The 23,720-nt window shown below is 48.3% G+C and overlaps 1 protein-coding gene across 3 annotated transcripts in view; it reads right to left on the bottom strand.

Moving 5' to 3' along the window:
- Positions 1 to 23,720, bottom strand: part of MICALL1 (MICAL like 1) — a 363,438-nt gene that overhangs the window by 182,102 nt on the left and 157,616 nt on the right. For all 3 annotated transcript variants that reach the window (XM_078684158.1, XM_078684159.1, XM_078684160.1), the window contains 3 exons: positions 11,883 to 12,277; positions 11,005 to 11,148; positions 10,255 to 10,381 (listed from right to left, as the gene is read on the bottom strand). In XM_078684158.1, coding sequence (XP_078540284.1) covers positions 10,255 to 10,381; positions 11,005 to 11,148; positions 11,883 to 12,277 — 666 coding nt within the window. The remainder of the gene's footprint in view (positions 1 to 10,254; positions 10,382 to 11,004; positions 11,149 to 11,882; positions 12,278 to 23,720) is intronic.

The following is a 23,720-nucleotide window of genomic DNA, read 5'->3' as shown; positions in this document are numbered from 1 at the left end:
TAAAAACGGAAGGATGTCCTGTAGGGATACCATGCTGAAAGATTGTTTCTTGAGATAGGTGTTTAAGGATCTGAGATCCAGAATGGGACGCCACTGGAGCTTGTTTTTCTTGATAAGAAAAAAACGGGAGTAAAACCCCTTGTTTTCCTGGGATTTCGGTACCGGTTCTATTGCTCCCTTTCGGAGCATTGTCCGAATCTCCTGCCGGAGTTGATGCAGATGATTGGCTCTCTGGTGCATCGGTGGCGTACAAGGGGGCGTCTTAAGAAATTCTAGGGTGTGACCGAATTGAACTATTTTGAGGACCCATTGGTCCGTTGTTATTTTCCGCCAATTGTGAAGATAGTGAGCAATCTTTCCACCCAGGGGAGCAACTGACAGAGCCGGAGGATGGAGGGTGTCATTGCCGACGGGTGTTGTCCTTTCCTCGGCCACCACGTCCTCTTGGAGTTGATTTTGTGTATCCTCCTGACTGACGCTGGTTATATTGCGCACGGTACGGCTGCGATGAGGACTGATAAGAAGACAAATATCTCTCTTGTTGGTATCCTCCTCTATACGAGGATTGTCCTCTCCCCTGGAGCCACGAAAAGGGGTTTTCCTGTACTGCAGTGTTCCCAGAGCCTTTGCCGTATCAGTATCCTTCTTGATACTTTCCAGCGTATCATCTATATGTTTTCCAAATAATTCTTCTTCATTGAAAGGGAGGTCTAAAATGTTGTTTTACACCTCCGGCCTAAATGCTGTTGCCCGTAGCCAACCTTGCCTGCGCAGGACCGCAGCTCCTCCCAAGGATATAAATGCCGTGGTCGCTATATCCATAGCGCAGTCTATGACTTTAGCCGAAGTCCTCTCTCCTTCCATGAGAATTTTCTTCGCCTCTTGCTTCTCTGGATCTGGCACCAGGTTAACGTACGGAGACAGGTCACACCACATCTGCCTGTCATACCTTCCCAATATAGCGAGGGCATTAGCGGCTCTCACAAGCAGAGCAGACATTAATGAAAAACGTTTCCCTGCGTTATCCAACCTTCTGCCCTCTTTGTCTGGAGGTGTTGCAATCGGAGCAGATGGGTTCCTGGATTTCTGTTGTGCCGCCTGCGTGATCACAGAATCCGGTTTGGGATGACCCAAAAGGCAAGATGGAGCATCGACCAGTGCTTTATACTTTTTATCCAGTCTGGCCAGAACCTGTGTTACCGTCGCTGGCGTCTCCATGACCTTCAATCCTTCCTTCCAGATATGAGACACTATAGGCAGAGATCGTACAGATCTCCTATATGAGTCTTTAAAGTCATATAGAAAACACTCCGCTTTCTCCTCTGTCATGGTCAGTGCAAACCTCTTAGTGGCTCTCTCCATCAAATTATGAAATCCACCAATGTCCTCCGGTGCTGAGTCCACTGGTCTCTGCGGAGGAGTTGAAGGTGATTGGGCGACAGTCATGCCATTCCGCATTTGTGTCCGCAATCTCACCCTCCTCTTGATCCTCATCCGAGGTATCGTGGTGTGTTGTCGGTGGTGGGGACCTAACAGTAGGTTCCGGCACAATCTCTCTCCTATGAATCGGAGTTCCTGGAACCGATCGTGGACGTGGAGTAGCCTCTATGGCCTGTTGAGCGACTGGAGTTGCTGGGTATCTTTTCCTATAATCCTCCAACATTCCCTGGAGATCCTTCAACAAAGAGGATGGCACACTTGTCATCTCCTCTCGTTGCTGTTGGCGATATCGGTGTTGTTCCTGGGGTTGCTCTTGATAACCCCCATATTCCTCCTCAGAATCGTATTCTTGGTACTTGACCTGTAATTGTGATGGGCTAATGGCAATACCATACTCATCATCTTCCTCCTCCAGTAAGTGAGACGGTAGCAATGGGGAGACCTTGCTTGGAGATGTAACCTCAGGTGTTATAGGTTTTTTCCAAGGCACCAACCTTTTTTCTGGTGTTTTTTCCCTCGTCGACGAGCACGTCGACGAGATTCCCATCGCCGTCGTCGACCAAGTCATTGTCGTCGACGCCACCGTCGACGTTGTAGTGACCGTCGACGCGGTCCTCGTCGACTTCGACGCTGCCGTCGTCGTCACAGTCCTCGTCAACGCTGCCGTCGACGCTTTTTTCTCACCAGCCTTATCCTTTTTCATCGACGACGGAGGTGTTTTCGTCGTCGTCGTCGTCGATGGTCCCTTTTTAGTCGACGGTCCCGTCGATGGAGTTGATTTCTCCTCAGAAGGCGCAGAAGAAGATCGTTTGATGGTAATCTTGATCTTCTGAGGTGAGTGTGGTGGATCTGAGGTGGATTTTGCTCCTTTCACCTCACCAGCAGAACCCTTCTTCCCCTTAGATGAGACTGAAGAGGATTTTGAGGGACTGCGCCCCGAAGACCCTGGAGTGGTCTTCTCAGGTCTTTCCCATGAGGAATGTGTCTGAGGAGATCTACTTCTCTTCTGAGATCTCTTAGACGCCACAGATTCCTCCTCACTCTCACTTGAGAGGATTTCCTTCCTGGCTTTGTCTTTCTGAAGCCAGATCAGTAGCCTTCCCTCACGATCTCTCAAGGTCTTATTTGAAAAGGTACGACATACCTTACAATCTGCTGCCTTATGGTCTGGGTAGAGACAGTAGATGCAGTCCTTGTGAGGGTCATCTGTAAACAGCCTCTTCTTGGAGCAGGTTGAACAAGCTCTAAATAATCCTTTTTTCTCTTTCTCAGACATGGTTGATGTAGAAACCTCAAATCCAAGTCAAAATACTGTAGAAGTAAAGAGTTTGAGCAGAGCTCAAAGGAGACTCCCTAGCACAACGTGCGGTAGAAAAATCTGAGGGGCAGAAGGTTCTCTCAGGAGTGCTCTAGAGGGTGAGGAGCTCTGATTGGTTCAGAGAAAAGTTTGGGCCTTTTTTACATACCAAAGGCTATGGGTTGCAAAAGGGAAATGGGCCTAGGCCTCTTTTCAGTGTGCTATACTACTAAGCACTGCTTTTTTATATACCAGAGACTCCCGTCTCGACGACGGGGAATGATTCAGGCATGTGACTCTATGAAAGCTCCAATACTGGAGTAAGTTTCTGTTTTATGTCAGCCATGCAGGTGGGTCCCTCTCCCTCCTGCAATGCCCCCTCCATCTTTACTATTTTTTTCTCAAAGACGGCTAACCTTCCCCTTATCGAGTACAGTACCCACGCATGCTTGGCGATTGTAATCCCCTGGATATCGGCCTTAAAGGCCTCCCATACCCTTGCAAATGACCAATCCCATAAATCGCGAAAAATACTCTTCTACTGCTAGCGTTAGTTCTGTCTTAAAGAAGGTTTCCAATAAAGAGTATGTCGGAAACCTTCTAGTAAAGGCTGCGACTCGACGCATTCGGTACTCTAGTGTCAATTGCATTGGGGAGTGGTCAGAGTAGGTCCTAGGGAGATGGGTACAGTCTGGGACTCTTGATTTTAACGCACTGGAAATCAGCCAGTGATCTATGCAGGTGTGTGTATCGTTATTTGCATCAAATTAACCCCTTCCAGGCTGATGACTAGCTCAGCTCGTCATGAGCGTAACCTGCCGTGCGCTCATGACGAGCTCGTCATGTAACGTGGTATTTTTAAAATTACCGCGCACAGCGGGAAAAGCCGCCGCAGCGATGCGGTTAAGGATAGTGCATGCTGCTGCTGAGGGGCGCTTGGCGGGACCTTTGAAGCGGTCTATGTCTAGGTTTAAAATGCAGTTAAAGTCAACCCCCATATCTGAGGGAAGTCTGCCCATTGGTGTAATTTGGCCTCCACGGAGTAGTAAGATAGGGGATCATCATAGTTTGGTCCATATATGCCCATTATTAGGAAGACCATGTCATCCTTGCTGCACTTCGCTACTATACATCTACCTCCTGGATCTTTGTATAGCACTGTTAACTTCACCACGGAGCGCCAGCCCACCCAAATGAGCACCCTCTGGCATGTGATGTGTAGCCAGCGGCATAACACTGGCCCTGCATCTTACGCTGTGTCAGTGTCCTGTCATTTGGTTTAAGGTGTGTTTCCTGTAGGACTGCAATATCTATTTTGTGTTTCTTGATATATGCCACCACTTTTCTGACCTTTCTACTATCATTGAGGCCCCTTGCGTTCCAAGTCAAGAGCCTCAACTCCCTGCTTGCTTTCCCACTAGTTGCCTCTGAGTTTACGTCTGCTATATCTCCATGTGTCGTGTAGTACTGTTGAGGTGCCTGGTTCAGTGTTCAGATGTATTTCTTCCCATTCAAAATATAGCAACAATTCCTGCCCTAATTGTCCATCCCACGCTATGTAAACCCCCAACACTCATAGCATTTGTGTGTCCCTCCCTCCCCAAACAAACTCCATTTCAAAAGCATTATATAAACCATTGCACTTGGTGGAACAAACCTGGGAGCAGATTTTACCCACTCTTTACCTCCCAGCCACTTTCTGCCACCCATATGTTGCATGGGCTATCATGGTGCCCCGTTTCATATTCTGTGCGTTCAGTCTTACTGCCCATTTTGTCAAGAGTTCTAGGCTAATCGTTCCCTATACTGCATGTCCAGTTCAATATGAGTTCTCAATCAAGGCCCCCCACGCGTGCTTCAATCATCAGGGGTCATTTGAGCAGTCTTACCAGAGATCGACACTGGATGCTTCCCTGCAGCTGTGTGCCCCCCTCTAGCACGCAGGCGGTAAGGGTACGTCTTTCAAGTCTACAATTTAGATAATCTCGCCCTCACATTTCCTCTAATACTCTCTGCATTGGGTCTTTTAATTAAGATTCTCGTCGTTTTCCTTGTCTCAGGTGTCAGTGTTCCTCAATCTCTAGTGCTTCTGCCTCATTACCATGGGAGCATCCAGGGGAGCCTCGTCGCTTTCCTGCTCGCTCTCTCGGTTTAATAAACAGTAATGTTTAATAAACGGCATTACTGACTTGGTGTCCGTAAAGTAGTGCACTTTGCCCTCCATATTCACTCTTAGTTTCGCAGGGTATTGCGTGCGATACTACAGATTCAGTTCATGTCCTCTTTTTTTTTTGCCAGGATAAACAAGCGGCTCGTCTCCTGCACCTGCAGGGTGAAGTCCGGGAATAGGGATATCTCAGTTCCTTCCCAAATCTCCGGCTTTCCTCAGCGCTGCATCAAGGTCCCTGTAGTTTAATAATTTGGGGATAATTGGTCTGGGAGCTGCCTCTACCGTGAGGCACTAGAGACCGATGGGTCCTCTCAACTACAAATATATCTGAGACGGTTTCTCTGCCCAACAGGGCCATCAGCACCCGCTCCATGTAGTGTTCCATGTTGTTGATGCTGGTCGATTCTGCTATGCCAATAATTCTAATGTTGTTTATTCTAGACTTTGCTTTTAAGTCTTCCGTTTTAGACTGGAGCGATTGCAATAATGTATCCATTGTGTCTTGTGCTGTGGATTCTATCTGGAGAACATCTTCTGCATTTGAGACTCTCTGCCCCACTGCATCGAGTCTCTCATTATGTTTGTCCAGTCGCTCTGACATTCTGCCCATAAGAAAGAGAAGAGCATCAATTTTACTATAGATTTTTGAGAGGCTTTGCTGCATTGTTCGCAATATGTGTTTCAGGTCAGCCTCGACCATGGTCTCTGCGTCATCGGACATTGATTCAGGATCTGAAGCACCCATTTCATGAGACTTGGAGGTCTTGCGCAATTCAAATTGCAACTTTGATTGCTGTTTGTCTGGTTTCTCCATTTTGTGATCCTGCAGCTACTCCTCTCCCGGTCGTCTACTGCCTGTGCTCTATTCCTCCTTTACCCTGTGTGTGTAGCATTCTCACTATTTATGTCTTATGTAGAGCGTGTTCATAGCCTGTTCCCAGCCGCCCCTCGTGGAATCGTGGTCACTGGTTCGGCACTGAGGCTCAGGCAGTCTGATCAGTTAGCCCCTTCCACCCTGGCTACGTAACACACAATTTCTGTCTTTGTTTGCACTATTTCCTGTGTTCCTGCTATTGTCCACTTCTCCCTTGCTGAATTGCTACTAGGGCGTTGCAGCTTTCCTCTGAGGCACCTTCCTCTTAATTCCTCACTTTCTTTGCAGCCGCTTAGTCCCTGGTAGCCCCTTAGGGCTCGAAAGCTTTCAAACTTTCCAGGCTCCTGCTGGGTCCGCTTCAGCTCCCTAGGCTGCAGCCTCTCTCATGGCCTCCCAGGAAAAGCCGCCACGCCAGATCACCCCAGCTGGGGGGGACGTTTATGGATTTTATTCCTCTCTTTGGCCAGTCGTGCACCCGCAGGCCTCCTATACCTTTGTCTTCCATTCTGCACTTCGTCTCAGGGGGTGCCGATCTGGTGTTCGCTACACCACTGCAGGCTCCTCGCCCAGCCTCCTCCACTCCGACAGGGGCTCACACTGTCTGAGACCGGAGCCAGCATAGCCCACCTGCGCCCTCTACCGCTCGTTTCTCAGCCTCTCACCAGCTCTGTCTCTATCGCCAGCCCAACGGGTGTCTGCCTCACCTTCCCGGCAGCTTTGGAGGACTCAATCACCCAGCCAAGTATTCATGTAGGTGCAACGCCCGGCACAGTCGATTGCCCCTCATTTGGATTGTGCACCTCTGTTTCTGTGTCCCTGCCTCCTGTGTGGTCTGGGGGAGGGGGGGGGGGGGAGGAGATCCAGGATGGGGGGGTGTCTGTCCCTTGTCGTCCGTCCCTCCGTTAGACCCACACGCGCCTCTCGCTGTTCCTGCTGGGGGTTCGCGCCCAATCACCTCCGCATCAGCATTGTCTCTGCCCTGGGGCCTCCTCTCTATGCTATTCTGAGGCTGCGCACACGCCTCCGGCAGTTGGCTTCAGTCTTCCTGGCCTCCTCCAGCCGCTCCGTGGTGCTTACTTGTTATTTTTCTTGGACCGTTTCCGTTATATCTGCTATGTGCCATTACTCTGTGACCCAAATAGTGTATTTAAGTCACTTATTGCACCAAGATTCTGCTGGATTGTGGTGGCGGTCTTGTGAGTCAGGCAAGCTCCGCCCCCCTCCGCAGACATGCATGGCTACATATTGCTGGTAGTAAAATCTGCTGAACATGCCTTTTGATCAGGATGATCTTTTTGACCCACAGGTGGGCCAAACTCTAGAGAAAAGAAAAAAGGGTATGGAGTCGGCGAAAGCAATATGGGCACCTCAAAAATCAGCTCCTTGTAGTTCCTTCCGCTGCCCATCCTATCGTGGAATTTCAAAGACCACCTCATCTGGAACCTCCACCTCTTACCAGCGCACCCGGTACCAGCAATCCTCTCCCAGGGGTCATTTAAGAGGGTCCAATAGGGGAAAGTACTCCAGAGGCAAGGGTATCTCCCAAAAGGATCTACATCCGCCACCAAACCCTGGCTTGCCTCTTCCTCCCGACCACAAAACACCTGTTGGGGGACGTCTACAAGGGTTCTTTCCCACCTGACAAACAATCACCTCGGACCAGTGGGTGTGAGATATTATCAAACATGGTTATTGTCTGGAACTCACTTCCACGCCTCCAACTATTCCACCTTGCAAACACAGACTATCAGCAGAATACCAAACACTACTCAAAGAGGAGGTAAAAGCCTTCTCGTCAGCAGGATGCGGCAACAAGTGGTAACTCCACCCGCAAGTCCTCCATCATTGCTTTCACAAACGGGGGTCCCCTCAATAGATCTCTTCACAACCGCAGACCACACCAATTGCCCAAACATCGCCTCCAGGTTCCAACACCGAAAATCCAGTGGCAATGCACTATGGATGAAGTAGTCAGGGATATTTGCCTACGTTTTTCCTTCTCTTTCTCTTCTTCCATTTGTAGTTCGAAAGCTTTGGCAGACACCCCCTACATTTTTCTTGGTAGTCCCACAAGGGCTCGCCAACCATGGTTCACAACTCTGCCTGACCTCTCTCTGGTCCCACACGAGAGGCTCCCCAACAGGCCTGACCTTCTTACGCAGAACCTTGAAGAAACGAGGCACCCAGATCTTATGTCTCTAAACCTTGCAATCTGGTTCCTGAGGTCCAAGATTTTGGATTCCTTCATCTTCTACCTGAGTGCAAGACCATTCTCAAGGAAACCCTCAGCCTACCACATGTGTCTGCTATGCAGCAAAATGGAATAGGTTTGACTGCTATTGTCACTCGAAACAACTTGACCCTTTCAAAGCTACAGTACAGAACACTGTTTATTACTTGCTTCACTTACAGATTTCTGGACTAGCCTTTACTTCCATACGCTTACATCTAGCCACAGTAGCTGCATATCTTCAGACTAGACATCTCTCACTTCAAAATACCAGTCATTAAAGTCTTCATGAAAGGTCTCATAAGAGTGAGTCCTCCCTGGGTTCCACCAGCACCCTCATGGAATCTTAACACTGTACTTACATGACGCATTGATATTACCTCACTCAGGCATGTCAGTGAGCCTCAAGCATTAACCCAGGAAGAACTTTTTTCCAAATACATAGAGACAGAGCTGTCCTCAGGCACCAACCCCAAATTCCTACCTAAGATAGTGACTCAATTATATCTTAATCAGTCAATCGACCTACCTGGTTTTTTCCACAGCCAGACTCAGTTGCGAATGGACTCTTCATAATTTGGATGTAAAGTGAGCCCCCATGTACTACATTGATAGAAGTAGGACTTTTAGAAAGACACAACTTTTTGTGGCTGTCTCCCACTATCATGAGGGGAAGGCTATATCCAAGACAGGCCTTGTCAGATGGATAGTTAAATAGATTCAGATCTATGCACAGCATGTGCATCTACAGCCACACAAGCTTCGAATAGAGAATGTTACTTACTCTGGAAGCATCTGTTCTTGGGATGTAGTGCTGTAGATTCACATGTGCCCAGCTTCCTCCCTGGAAACCTGTGGCCGTTGCAGTATTTTCTAATATTTCTTTTTTCTTGTATCCATGGACATCTCTGTATGCATAGAAGGTGAATCTAGAGCACTACATGCCACAAACAGATACTTACAGGGTGTGCAACATTTTCCTAAAACCACATCATACACTTCGTAAGAATACTGCAGTAGGTGAAGTAAAGACCTTCCTCATTTACAGGAATCAAACATTCCTTCTATCTGGGTCTAAGCTAAGCTCAATGTTACTGGAATAGTATGACCCTCTTACAGCTATCTGACCACAAGTCTAAATTACAGTCTTAGCTAATCTCTTCCGTTTAACCAGAATGGCAAAATCCACCCTACCTTAATCCCACTTAATTTCATCCTCCACAAACAACTTGCATTCCTCCTTTTTGTTAAACGAAGCCCGTCTTCCCTTGAATCTGATTGATATAGCCCCTGTAACCTCATTCTAAGCCATGGTCCTTCTATCTTGAATGGAGACTACATGGCCTCTCTTACCACTGTCTAACCTAATCTCCTCTTATGTTTACTGGAAAGATATTGCTCTGTTTATTAAAGTCAAGAGGCCTGATTTAATGTTTGGTGGACGGAATGCAATCCTTAAGTGTGGCGGAGGACATTACCTCTGCCACCCTGACGGACTAGCCTCCACCAAATTTATAGTTGACCTCCGGCCCAGCAGGTGATTCCTTGCAGGGTACTAAAAGTTTGGTGGAAGGCCACTGTTGGTTTTGATGACAGTTCACCCAGCTTCTAACTTTTTTTCCCCATAAAAACAGCAAACTAATGACTTCTACACCGTGGAGTTTTTTCTGCGTGTCATTACAGGGTTTTTTTCTGTCCCTCATAGCAAGTATTTTCAGGCAGTGATAAACAGGAAAAAGAAATTAACTACATTACACCGACCATCCTAAAAAGGGACGTTGGAGAAAGAATTCCATTGATGGAGCCAACAGAGGATCCGTCAACGGAATACTTAAGGTCTATCAACCTGTACATGAGGTGGGCGGACGAAGGGTTTGCAGTGCAGGGTACTCTGTTGCATTTGAGACAGACTGTCCACCAAACTGAAAATCGGACCCAGAGATAAACTTTCACCTTGAACTGGAATAACAGGACCCATAATGCCATTGTCTAGCTAAACTTCCCCCATCGTTAACAGAAATTGGATAGGCTCGTAACCACTGTCCATGCTAAGCGCCTCACACTTTTTATGAAAACTATGTGGCACTGCTTACCGCTTGTATGGTACGTTCTTCCTGTTTTAAAAAGGAATGATATAGTCCACTTTAAAGTTGTGTAAACAAAGCATTTTCACTGGGTTTTTATAGCTTATCTACCCAAGCACAGCACTCACTCTTTCACTAGAATGGTCCATCCCCTCTTACCGCTATCTAAGCTGCGCAGTTTGCTCTCCAGCTCGATCCCGCGCCGCTCCATTTCGTCAAGCTGACGCTCAATAGTGTTCAGCTCCCCGTGGATATCTTCCTCTGGGATGTACTGGTCTGCTTGTACCTACCCAGGAGCAGACAGAGACACGTGGTTATCACAGAGTAAAAACTGATGGTGGTGTGCAGTATCAGGTATTTAACCCTTTAATGAGAGATCTTTCTGATTTCTTTGTAGAAGGGAGGGGGCTCTCTTCCTTAATTTTCTGTGGAAAGTGCAAGGTCTGTGTCAGATGTCTGTGAGGAGATGCAAGTTTTAGGTTTGTCTTTTGGAAGTGATTTTTTAGTGGCAATTGTGAAAACATTGTAAAAACATTAATCTGAAGGGGTCATGAGCCATATCTGCATTTTCAGAGATTCGTCACTGCTTTCTTAGTGAGAAGTGAGTTTGAACCCTCATTTTCTGGGAGGGGCGAAGAGGCAATTTTGCATCTGTAGAGTTTGGTCACTGGTTTCTTCTAGGGAAGTGAAAGGCCAGTCCCTAATTTCTCTGGAGGATTGAAGGGGCAGTGCCTCCATTCTCAGAGGATGGTCTCCAGTTTCTTTGTGGGAGGTTAGAAGATGGACCCTCCTCTCTCTAGGGCAAGAGTAGACCATGTATTCAGTGTCTCTGTGGTATGTGAGAGATCTGTCTTTATGGTTTCGTTTTCCCCACTAGTTCCCCTTCAGACATTTTCTGTTTCTGCTTACCTTGCGTTTAACCAGTGGGAAGCCGTGCCCTGGGGCAGGGGGCCGTGCCGGTTTAGGGCCTTTTGTGCTTTTCCTTGATGGAGATATGACCGGTGAGGCGGCAGGTGAGGCCTTCCTATTAAACGGGTTCTCTTTACAAGAGGACTGTAAGATAAAGGCACAGTGAAGGAACCATGAACTGTTTGAGTGTTACTGTATAAACCCAGAGGTAGTGACCCTTGCATCCTCTATCTGTGCATCACTGATACCATTCACCGTGCCACTCACGCCCTCTGTATGTGTGCTTCACTGAGGATATTCCCAGTAGTGCTAAATCTCTGTGTCACTGATGTAATCCCCACATATCATCTGTATCGGTGCATCACTTTTGTCACCCCTAGGTAATCCTCAAACCTCTTCTGTCAAGACATTGACTGCAAACCCAGACACCGTCACATACACAGGGACCCTCACACCTCCTCTACTGGTTTATCATGGATATCACTCCCTGGGTATACTCACACCTTCCGTATCTATATATCATTGAAAGAATCCCCAGGTGCCCTCTCACACAATGTACCCATGCATCGCTGACTTCATCCCTATGTAACCTTCCCAGCCTGTGCAACTGCATTATAGATATCGCCACAGAAGCACTCACATCTTCTGTACCCCTGCCTCAGTGATAGCACACCTAAGAGCTCCCATACATTTATCTGGATGTTTTCCAGAGCTCATTGCTTCTTCTTACCTTTGTATCACTGACACCACCCTCAAGAGCCCAAACAACATCTGTACATGTGAATGACTGTTGACATCCACAGGGTTCCTCACACATTCTGTATCAGTATATCACAACTCCACCTTCCCTTGCTGATTTTCTGTGTGATGTGGCTTACCTTTGGCTGTGTTTTCGGTGGTGGTGAAGTAACACTCTCACTGCCCTCTTGGGAAGAAGCAGCAGCAGAGGGTACTGTAGGCTTAGGAGGTGGAGGCCGGTGTGGGCTGGACTTCAGACTGCCGCATGAGGAGCTCCTGCTGCTCTGCGGCGAAGTAGCCAGATCGGCCGGGCGATGAGCCAGCTCACCAGCAGAAAGCCTGGCAGGTGTTGGGTCACCATTGGTGGGGCAGAGAGCTGCGGCATGCACAGCAGGCTCTGAGGAGCTCTTGCTGACCGTTTCATTCAGGGAAGGGTCTGAAGAAAGACTTTCTATGCTGAGAGCTGGAGATGGAGTACAGGAGGATGGCTCGGAGTGCGAGATCCGAGAGGCTGGATGGAGGCTGGTATGCCGAGCTGTGAACAAACAATGAGAGATATAGTGAGAGAAGTTTGTTGCTGGAACACAAAGCACTAATGAAGTACTCAAGGGTTAGTCCAGGAAAAAAGTCACTTGTAAAACGTATCCCACCACTGTAAGAAAGTTGCTCTATATATACTGGACCAAAGTAAGGTACAGTGTGTATAGAGTCCCCAATCTCCAAAGGTATAACAGAGGTTAAAGCCAGATATGACCTTACTCTCTAAAGTGGTAGCTTGGTCGAGCAGTAAGGCAGTATCAGAGGACAGTGTAAAGCATTTGTTGCACCCACTCAGTCAGCAAAAGGTTTCACACACTCAAGAACTGAACTCTAGGCCAATTGTTTTTAAATCAAAAGATATAGTTGTTTTATTTTAGAACCAACAGGTATCAAAATATACTTTTCTCAATATGAGTGACTTCAGTTAATTAATTTGCAGAAAGGCAATAGACTTTGTAAGTACAATAGCTACAGGCGTTGCAATAGGCAACACAATTCTAAACACAATTTAACATTGAGCTCAATGGGTTTTTCCTACATAAATGCAGTTGATTACTTTAAGGAGTACTTTTCTAACCACAGGACTGGATCTTGGATTCAGTCCCGGGACCAAAGCTGTAAACAGTTAAGTAAAAGCGTTTTGGTTACAGTTGTGATTTTTAAAGAATATAAATGTATTTTCAAAGTTGACACAAAAACTTTTCTGTGAAAAACTAGCAATGTTATCCTATGGAAGGAAATTCAAGTCACAGGTAAAGTAGGTTCTTGTTACTTTTGTAATCCAGTACTAGACTCCTAGGTTCAGCACGGGGACCTCTACCTAAGACAGGCAAGTAATTACGTTTCAGTATTTGGTCCGATTTTTAAAGAATATTTGTAGTTTGCAAAAATCGACACTTAGAAGAAGAAGTTTCACAGAAAAACGGTCAATGGTTTCCTATGGAAGAAAATGCAGGTAACTGGTAAGCACAGTTAAGATTACTTTTGCGGTTCAGTACTGGGCTAAAAGGTACAGTACTGGCTTCTCTCCTGATCACAGGTGAGTAATTCGGAATTCGTTATTCGGCTTTTTTCAGATTAATATTTTAAAGTTTCAAAACTCCACACTTAGTAGAAATTTCAGTGAAAACCAGTCAATGTTAGCCTATGGAAGGAGAGTGAGTTATCGGCTTTTAGATAAGTACTCGACTGGTGGAGATAAGGTTCTGGGCATAGACTCAGGGGTCTCCCAGAGTCGGAAAGGTACAGTAGTTACACCCTCAGTGGCACAGGGGCAGCTGGGTGCAGAGAGAGTAGGCCCAATGCAATCCAATTGGGGGTAGGGGGCCTTCGGTTGGTGGCTGCAAGCAAGTCTGTGGGAGCTGAGCTCCTGGTCACTTACTAAGGGCAAGTGGGGAAGTAGAGTAGGGTAGTTGTTGCACTTCCAGCGGCACTTGGGCGGCTGGGTGCAGGGTGCTTTTGAGCCGTCGGGCGCTCAATGTTATCCAATGGGAAAGTTAAAAAGTGAACAAAGGCTGCAGGCTCGGGGATGGGGATTCTTCAGGTGCGACCACCACTTTGAGAGGTAAGTTGGGATCTTGGAGACGAGGTAGGTACCCCAAAGGAGGGCACAGGGGGCCGCCGGGTGCAGGGGTGTCTTTTGGCATTGGGAAATCTTATCTCTGCTGGTCACGGTTAGAGGGGTCCCTGGTTCTGAGGCTGCAGGCGTCGTCTGGTTCGTTGAGGAAGGACTTTGGGCACTGGACTTCGGGTCCCAGTTGCCGGGGGATGTCCGCGTGGACTTGGGTCACTCAGGCACAGGCCGGGCTTGGCAGGTGCAGAGTGGGCTGAATTTGCGGTTCCTGGCTGGCACCAGGGGTATTGCTGTTGGAGCAGAACCACTGCTCATGGGAGTCCCAGTCTTTTAGAAGGTTCAAGGCAGGCAGGTCCTCCGGGTTGTCGAGGTTGCTGTCCGCGGGAGACGCCGGAGTTTCACAGGAGCAGGTTCAAGGATTAACAGGCCTGTAGGGTTCTGGGGCCAAGTCGGTGGGCATCGTCCTCTTGTTAGCAGCTGCGCGGCAGGTCGTCTTGTTTCTTGGTCTTCTTGTTGTTGCTATCGGGATCTAAGGAAGGAAGGTTCAGGGTGCCCCTAAACACTATATTTAGGGGCGTTACAGGTAGGGCAAGGGCAGGGACCAATGGGTCCCTGTCCTGGGGTGGGTACACCCCCTAGTCTGCTCCTCTCCTGTGGGAGGGGGGCAGGAGCCTAGCTGTGATAGGGCACGGCTCCCCATCTTCAAGATGGCTGGAGCCCAGGGTCGTGCTTCACCTCGTCTCTCACACCTTAGGGGTTGGAGTTTGCACAGGCTGGCACACCCCCCTTCCTGACGTAGGGTTTCCCGCCAGTCTTCCCGCCAGAGTGGGAGGGTCAGAACTGGTGGGGGCCAGTTGCTGAGTACAGCAGATGGTCTGGAGTAGCTCACAAAGGCGGAATGCTTTTGAAGCTTCCCCTGCCCATTCTGGGGGAGGAGGCTTGGCACCTCATCCCAGGATGTGCATTGTTGCAGGCCCAGGAGAGCGAGGGCTCTCCACCCAGGGGCCCAGCAACATGTCTGCTGTGTGGCAGCCTAGGCAGCCTCTCAGACAAGATGTGGATTGTAGAACAAGTTACTTACCTTCGGTAACGATATATCTGTAAGAAACAGTAGTTAGTATTAGATTCCTTACCTTAGAATATCCCCAGGCGTCAGTCTGGATCCGGAAACTTTTGCGTAGCAGTACCCCTGGGCGTCGGTAGGCGTCGTCTGCAGGCGTCCCCTGCGGCTCCGCGTCGTCGGCGTCGTGCGCCGTGATGACGTCGCTGGAGTATATAGACGCCGCCTCCGCGCGCTGACGTCAGTTCTTTGCACACAGCTTTTCCGCGCCAGAACACGCAGAGCCATGTGAGAACTAACACTGGTGCCATTTGAAACTAGGGCCCTGAAAGGGATGTCCTTAACCCTAGGTATCAGTTCGCAGAACGGGGAGGATGGGTGGGGCGGTAAGAATTCTAATACTAACTACTGTTTCTTACAGATATATCGTTACCGAAGGTAAGTAACTTGTTCATCTGAAAGAAACAGGTTAGTATTAGATTCCTTACCTTAGAATAGATACCCCAGCAATACCAACCCCGGTGGTGGGTCTGCGAACCAATACAAACCTACACCAGAAAGTCCTGGAGGACCGAACGGCCAAAGAAGCCATCCCTCCGGACTTGACTGTCCAGGCAGTAGTGCCTCGCAAAGGTGTGCAGCGAGGCCCACGTGGCCGCCTGGCAAATGTCCTGCAAAGGGACTCCCCGGCCCAGGGCAGTAGTAGCCGCCGTGGCCCGAGTGGAATGGGCCCTCAGCCCAACAGGAGGCTCCTTCCGAGCCAAAGAGTAGCATGCTTTGATGCACAGGACGACCCACCGAGAGATGGTTTGTTTCTGCACCGCCCTTCCCTTCTTCTCACCCACATAGCCAACAAACAGTTGGTCATCCACCCGGAACTGGCGTGTGCGATCCATGTAAAACGAAAGCGCACTGTGAGAAGTTGGCCTGATGTGCAGTGCTCACTATTCTAGTGATCACTATATATCAGTCCAAACAACCCTTATTGATGATTGGTTGTAAGTCAACCTTATAGACCAGCTATCCTAGTAGCATGGATACGAGCAGTCTAAGGCTAAGACTCTAGAGGGCGTGTTAAGCCAGCTGTTTTACCATCACATTACCCCTTGAACACCCAGTGAAAGGACACCACACAAGTTGTTATGAAAATAAACAGTGTATTTATTTATAACAAGACTACCCTGGCTCTTTATGAGACAGGGAGCTAAGCACACAACAAAACTCTTACGAAAATACTTAAGTTAGCACGTTATACACAAATGCCCGAGGGGCACGAAAAACCATATACTTTAAAAGTGGAATGCGAATTACTAGCAGGTAAGTAACAGTTCTAATAGGCTTTGGAATCGCTAGGACTGGACTAGGGAATCGTTAGATTACTACTAGGAGGCCCAGGGGACTCGGGTGCAGAGTGTGCACTCTCACGCGGGATGCGGGACAAAGTCTATGGAAGCTAGAATTCACAAAGTTAGTGTTCACGGGCGAACCCGACCTGGTAGGAAGAAAACGACAGTGGATCCTGACCCTTGGATAGTGAGGCTATGCTGGGACACCGAAGTGCCGAAGTTACCTAGCCCAGGGGCTGCAGCTGCATAGGTCTGAAAAGACGTCGGGGATCTCGTTGCCGGACCAGGAGCCTGGAAGGAAGAAGTTGCTGGCAGGCGACCAGTGAAGAAAAGTTCGATGGATCCAAGCCTGGATCAAGGAAGAAGAAAACCTGAAAGCAGAGGGGACCAAGTTCTTGAATCACTAGCCAGTGATTAAGTGGGCACCAGGATGGCACCGGGCGAAGTCACCGCAGTCAGGTGAGTGGGCGCTGCTGGGCTCTGCAGTCTCTCGGACCAGGAGGCGTTGTCGGCGACCAGGATGGAGGTGCGAGCTGTCCCACGAAGGTTCTTGCTGTCGACGTCGCTGGACCCAGGGTTGGGCAACAAGTCTTGGCAAATGCAAGGCCCACGCGGTGGACCTAAAATGGCGTCTTGGGCGGACCAGGAGGGTCCAGGGTACTTCTCCGATGGAGGGAAGCAAGGGCCAGTCTGGAGCAACCAGACCAGCAGCAGAAATGTCGTCGGGCGTCGTCAGGAAGGCCACAAGCCAGCGGGCTAGTAGCCAAACAACGCGGTGAGCAGTAAGGAATATGCTACTTACCAGTATGCATCTGTTCTTGGCATAGAGGGCTGCAGAGTGGTACATTTATGAATAGATCGCCATCTGGTGTTGGGCTCGGATGATTGCACTTTGTTTTTCTTCTGGAGAAGTCTTTGTCGTCATAGGTGACTCCTCCTCTCGGTGTTAGTGCGCATGGGCATCGGCTCCATCCTTAGATTGTTTTGCCATAGTAGGGTTAGATGGAGTAGTGTAGTGTAGTACATAAAGATATGCCCATGTAAATGTATCTAAATAAGATAATGTTGGGACAGACACAGGTTTCCGGGGAGGCAGGGAGGGCATGTACCACTCTGCAGCCCTCTATGCCAAGAACAGATGCATACTGGTAAGTAGCATATTCCGTTCGAGGCATATGGGCTGCAGATGGTACATTTATGAATAGATTGTACAGCAGTTACCTCCCTAGCGGTGGTCACCAGTGTCTGTCGCAACTGTCTGAAATAGAGTTTTTAATACAGCTTGGCCCACTCTGGCTTGTTGTGCAGCCTGTACATCAACACAGTAGTGCTTTGTGAATGTATGTGGTGTAGACCAAGTTGCTGCTCTACATATGTCATCTAGGGGAATGTTCCCTAAGAATGCCATAGATGCTCCTAGTTTTCTTGTGGAATGAGCTCTAGGAGGAACAGTTAATGTTCTCTTTGCTTTAATGTAACATATTTGTATACATCTTACAATCCATCTTGCGATGCCTGCTTTAGAGATAGGATTGCCCTTATGTGTTGGGGAAAATGCTACAAATAGTTGTTTAGTTTTCCTGAAGTCTTGTGTTCTTTCTATGTAGTATGAAATGGCTCTTTTAACATCTAGTGTATGTAGAGCCCTTTCTGCCACCGTCTGTGGCTTTGGAAAGAAGACTGGTAATTCCACTGGCTGATTGATGTGGAATGCTGAAATTACTTTAGGCAAGAACTTTGGGTTTGTTCTAAGAACCACTTTATTCTGGTGTATCTGTAGGAATGGTTCTTGTATTGTTAATGCCTGTAACTCGCTTACTCTTCTGAGTGAGGTAATGGCTATAAGGAATGCCACCTTCCATGTAAGGAATTGTATTTCGCACCTATGCATAGGTTCGAAGGGTGGCCCCATTAGTCTGGTGAGTACTACGTTGAGGTTCCAGACTGGGGAAGGTGGTAATCTTGGTGGAATGACTCTTTTAAGACCTTCCATGAATGCTTTTATCGCTGGTACTCTGAACAGTGATATGCGCTGCCTGTTTTGTAGGTATGCTGCTATAGCTGCTAGATGTACTCTGATAGATGTGTACGCTAGATTACATTGCTGTAAGTGTAACAAGTAGCAAATAATCTCCCTTGTTGATACGTTTAGAGGGTTGATATTGTTATTAGTGCAGTGTATAGCAAACCTCTTCCACTTAGCTGCATAGCATGCTCTGGTGGTTGGACGTCTCGCTTGTTTAATTATTTCCATGCAATTTGGGGGGAGATCTAAGTACCCAAATTCTAGGATTTCAGGAGCCAGATCGCTAAGTTCAATTGAGTTGGATCTGGGTGCATTATTTCTCCATGGTTCTGTGTAAGGTGCATGGGTAGAATTCGTAGCTTTTGATGTGGCACTTGTGAGAGTTGCAGGAGCGTGGTGAACCACGGCTGTCTTGCCCACGTGGGTGCTACTAGTATCATGGTCATTGAATGTTGTTGCAGTTTCCTGACCACTAATGGGATTAGTGGGAGAGGGGGAAAAGCGTATGCAAATTTGTTGGACCAATTTATCCATAACGCATTGCCCTGCGACAGGTGATGTGGGTACCTGGACGCGAAGCTTTGGCATTTTGCGTTCTGATGAGTGGCAAATAGGTCTATCTCTGGTTGTCCCCATCCTTGGAAGAATGGCTGCAGTATTTGTTGGTGCAGTTCCCATTCGTGTATTTGTTCCGACTGTCTGCTTAAGATGTCTGCTATCTGGTTTTGAACTCCTGGTAGGTGTTCGGCTAACAGATAGATGTTTTGAGGAATGGCCCATCTCCAAATCTCCTGTGCTAGTCTGGATAATTGGAGAGAGTGCGTCCCCCCCTGTTTTTGAATATAATACATTGCTGTCATGTTGTCTGTTCTGATCAGGACTGCTTTGTGGATAACATGTATCTGAAAGGCTTTCAATGCTAGAAACACTGCCAGTAGTTCTAGATAGTTGATGTGCAGTGTTTTTTCCTGCACACTCCACCTTCCTTGTACTGTGTATTTGTCCATATGTGCTCCCCATCCGGTGAGCGATGCGTCTGCTGTTATTGTCACCTGTGGAATTGGCTCTAGGAACGACCGCCCCTTGGTAATGTTTGTTCTGTTCCACCACTTCAGAGAGCGGTGTGTGCGGTCGTCTACCAACACCAGATCCGTAATCTGTCCTTGAGCCTGATTCCACTGTGTCGCTAAGCATTCTTGTAGCGGACGCATTTGTAGTTTTGCATATGGTATTAGCAGTATGCAGGATGACATCATGCCTAGTAGCTGCATGAACACTCTTGCTGTTAGTGAGTGTTGTGGCTGAAATCTCTGAATGATTGTAAGCATTGCTTGGACTCTTATTGGGTTGGGGTACACTTTGGCTTTTTCTGTGTCTATGGTAGCCCCCAGATATTGTTGAACTTTGTTTGGTTGTAGGTGTGACTTTGTGTAGTTCACCGTGAACCCTAGCTGGTGTAGTAGCTGAATTGTCTTTTGTGTGTGTTGCAGACACTCCTCTTGCGACCTGGCTTTTATTAGCCAGTCGTCCAAGTATGGGAAGACATGAATTTGTTGTCTTCTTAGGTGAGCTGCTACCACTGCCAGGCATTTTGTGAACACCCTTGGTGCCGTCGTGACACCAAATGGGAGGACTTTGAACTGATAATGTTGTCCTTCTACCACAAACCTGAGGTATTTCCTGTGGGCTTTGTGAATAGTGATATGAAAGTAAGCGTCTTTTAGATCCAGTGTAGAAAGAAAGTCCCCTTTCTTCAGTAAAGGAAGTACTTGTTGGAGCGTGACCATGTGGAAATGTTCCGAATTTATGTATGCGTTGAGAGGTCTTAGGTCCAGTATTGGCCTTAGAGACCCGTCCTTTTTGGGGATTAGGAAGTATAGGGAGTATACTCCTGTTCCCTGTTGGTGCTGTGGAACCTTCTCTATGGCATGCTTTTCTAGTAGTGATATTACTTCCTGTTTTAACAGTGTCAGGTGATCTTGTTTCATTGGACGCTGTTTGGGGGGGATGTTTGGTGGGGTAGCTGTGAGTTCTAGGCAATAACCATGTTGGATAATTTGTCTTACCCACTTGTCTGATGTGATGTTTTCCCAGACAGGTAGGAACTGTGATAGGCGTCCCCCTACCGGTGTTATATGGTCTGGGGGAAGCTCTATGAAGTCACTGTTTTGGGGTTGGAGAGTTGCGGTTGTTGTTGTTTCCGCGACCTCTACCCTTGTTGTTGTTACCCCTGTATCCACCTCTAGAATTACCTCTGGGTGATGTAGGTGTAAAAGAGGTTTGCTGTTGGTTTGTACCTGTACTTTTGGATCCTCCTCTATAGGTGGATCTACGAAAGGAACCTCTTTGTGTCGGCTGCTGCAATGCTCCCATTGATTTAGCCGTTTCTGTATCCTTTTTCATTTTTTCTAGGGCCTCATCTGTCCCTGTGCCAAAAAGTGTTTTCCCATCAAAAGGTTGATTAAGTAACGAGGTTTGTACCTCTTGTTTGAATCCTGACACTCTGAGCCATGCATGTCTCCTTAGCATGATGCTTGTATTTGTCGACCTTGCCGCAGTTTCTGCTGCGTCTAGGGCGCACTTTATTGAAGTGTTAGTAATTAACTTCCCTTCTTGTATAAGTTGATCAGCTCTCTTTTGATGTTCTTTAGGGAGATGTTTGATGAGTGTTTCTAACTCATCATAATGCGCTCTGTCATACCTTGCAAGTAGTGCTTGCGTATTAGCTATGCGCCAACTGTTTGCCGCTTGAGATGCTACTCTCTTGCCAGAGGCATCTATTAGTTTAGACTCTTTGTCAGGAGGTGGCGCTTCTCCCGTAGATAAAGAGTTTGCTCTCTTGCGAGCGTTTGTGACCACTAGTGAGTCTAGAGGAATTTGTCCCTTAATGTATATTGGGTCTTTTGGAGCTGCCCTATATTTTTTATCAATTCTTGGGTTCAATACCCTAGCCCTCACTGGGTCTTTGAATATCTCTGATGTATGACTGAGAAGGCCTTTTAGCATTGGTAGTGTTCCTGATGTTCTTTGTGCAGTAGGTAGTGTCTCTAATAAGAAGTCCTGTACTAGAGGTTCTGTATGTAGGTCTACCTTATGAAATGTTGCTGCTCTAGTAATGAGTTGTGCAAACCCAGTATTGTCATCAGGAGGTGAAGGTTTTGAGGGATATGACTCAAGGTCGGTATCATTACCTGATCCCACATTATACTCCTCCCATGGGTCTGCCTCCTCTGGGATTGTGTCCTCATCATCCCCAGGGTGTCCCCCCTCCCCTGTGTCACTTTCTCCATCTGTTGTAGGTGTAGATGGACGTGTGGGAGGAATATCTGGCCTATTGTGAGGAATAGGCGAAGATGGTGTGTGAGGTTTGGGAGAAGGGGGAGGAGTTGTATTCGTCCCCATTGTTCTCTTCTTTGGATGAGCCTTGTCGTCCAAATGTTCATGTTTCCTCTTTTTAGGTAGCTCTGTGACTACCTTGCCAGTCTTTGGGTCAATAAACAAAGTCTTTTGTTTAGGATCCGTTCCGTGTTCCTGTGTCGGTACCGCAGTTTTCGGTTCCGAAAGGTGTCTTTTCTTTGAAATGTCCATTTGTATTTTCGGTGCCGAAGTTTTGTTCGGATCCGACTTCTTCGGTATCGAAGATGTCCCCGGTGTCGAGGGTATTTTCGGCGCCGAAGCGTGCTTCGGTGTCGACATGGACTGCTTCGACTTCGAGCTTTCCTTGACCTGGTGCTTCGGTGTCGATGTGGTTGGTTTATCGGAACCGGAACCACTATGATGGGGGACCGAGTGTTTCGGTTTCTGTTTCGTTGCCGGGCTCGAAGGCGGGGCGTTGGAAACTTTTTTCGGTTGTCTGACCGGGCTCGAGGGCGGGGTCGACACCGTGCGGGGTCTGTTTTTCGGTAAAGGGACGTCGTCACTCACGGTTTGTTGGACGTCGATTTCCTCGACGTCGGACTCGTCCGCTTCTGACCCCGCCTCGTCGGCCTCTTCTTCCTCCTCTTCTGGTTGCTGGTCCTCGAACAGCTCCGGGATTGCTTGTGACTGCATTCTCGATACCTCGTGTCTTCGGGCTCGACGGTTTCTAATCGTCGACTTTGACGAGAACGCTGCACAGGCCTCACAGTCCCTGGATTCGTGTTCAGGGGACAAGCAGAGGTTGCACACTTCGTGTAGGTCCTTGTGTGGGAACTTAGCACCACACGTTGGACATTTTTTGAATGGAGTCCTTTCCATGGACCCCGGGCTGGACTACGTCGAGTTTCTCGTAGTCGTCGTCCTTCGAATCGCGTCGGTATGGAGTGAATTCGCGTTCGATAACGATACCGTCGATTTGGAAAGGAATACGCGCCGGTTATAACCTTCTTTGTTGAAGTCGGTCCGGAGCGCTTCGATCCTCATCCGAACCCGATGGCGGAAAAAAACAATCTAAGGATGGAGCCGATGCCCATGCGCACTAACACCGAGAGGAGGAGTCACCTATGACGACAAAGACTTCTCCAGAAGAAAAACAAAGTGCAATCATCCGAGCCCAACACCAGATGGCGATCTATTCATAAATGTACCATCTGCAGCCCATATGCCTCGAACAAAGCAGAAGGGCCCCACGCAGATCGTGGAGATGCTGGGGGGCTGCTCTTCGGTGCTGGAGCTGCTCAGGGTGGGGGCTTCTCGGACCCCAAAGCACTCACCAGGAATTCACTCGGCGGGCTTGTTGTTCAGAAGTCGTGCAGTCTTGAAGATGGCCGGTCCCTCGAGGTCTCGTCACACCCACGAATCTCAGCGTGACTGATGATGTAGGTAGAGGTCAGAGGTGCCAGGGAAGCCGGTTCTCGTCGAGCTGGGCAGTCGGATTCCGGAGGAAGGACTTGCAGCAGACCGCAGTGTTCTGTAGATGGTGCCTGCGGATGCAGGGTGACTACTCCTTAGTCACAAGGGAGAAATCTTAGGAAGAAGTCTTGAGTTCCTTTCGTGGAAAGTAGTTTCAGGATTCAAAGATGATCTGATTTGGAAGGGGGCCAGTTCCTACCTTTATCCTGTAAAAAGGGGCTGGCGCGCGACTAAGTCCTGCCCTATGGGTGGGACTAGGAGGGGGGTGGTTACACCCACTTCCTTGGCGGGCTTTTCCCCAGCACAGGGTCTGGAGTGACCCTGGAACTGGTTCCAGCCAGCCTATGCACAGTGAGCACCGGGGTGCCACGTGCAGTCACCTTCCTCTAAAGCCCTGCCTACCTACAATACACAAAACCCTGTCTGGGACGGTGTTGGCACCGCCCCTGGCAGGAAACCCTTTGTCCTTATCTCCTGCTCTGGGAGGACTCCCAGCAGCAGGAGGGCAGACTTGTGTCTCGGTGGCAGCATCCATTTTGTGGAGCTGAGGCTCTGTTCGACTTTAACCGGGGTTAGGGGTTACATACATGTCGTGTCCCTCTA

This window comes from Lissotriton helveticus, chromosome 1_1, assembly GCF_964261635.1.
Source record: "Lissotriton helveticus chromosome 1_1, aLisHel1.1, whole genome shotgun sequence".
Classification (NCBI taxonomy): domain Eukaryota; kingdom Metazoa; phylum Chordata; class Amphibia; order Caudata; family Salamandridae; genus Lissotriton; species Lissotriton helveticus.
The sequence above is the reverse complement of the archived record's forward strand: the minus strand, read 5'-3'. Positions and strand labels throughout refer to the sequence as shown.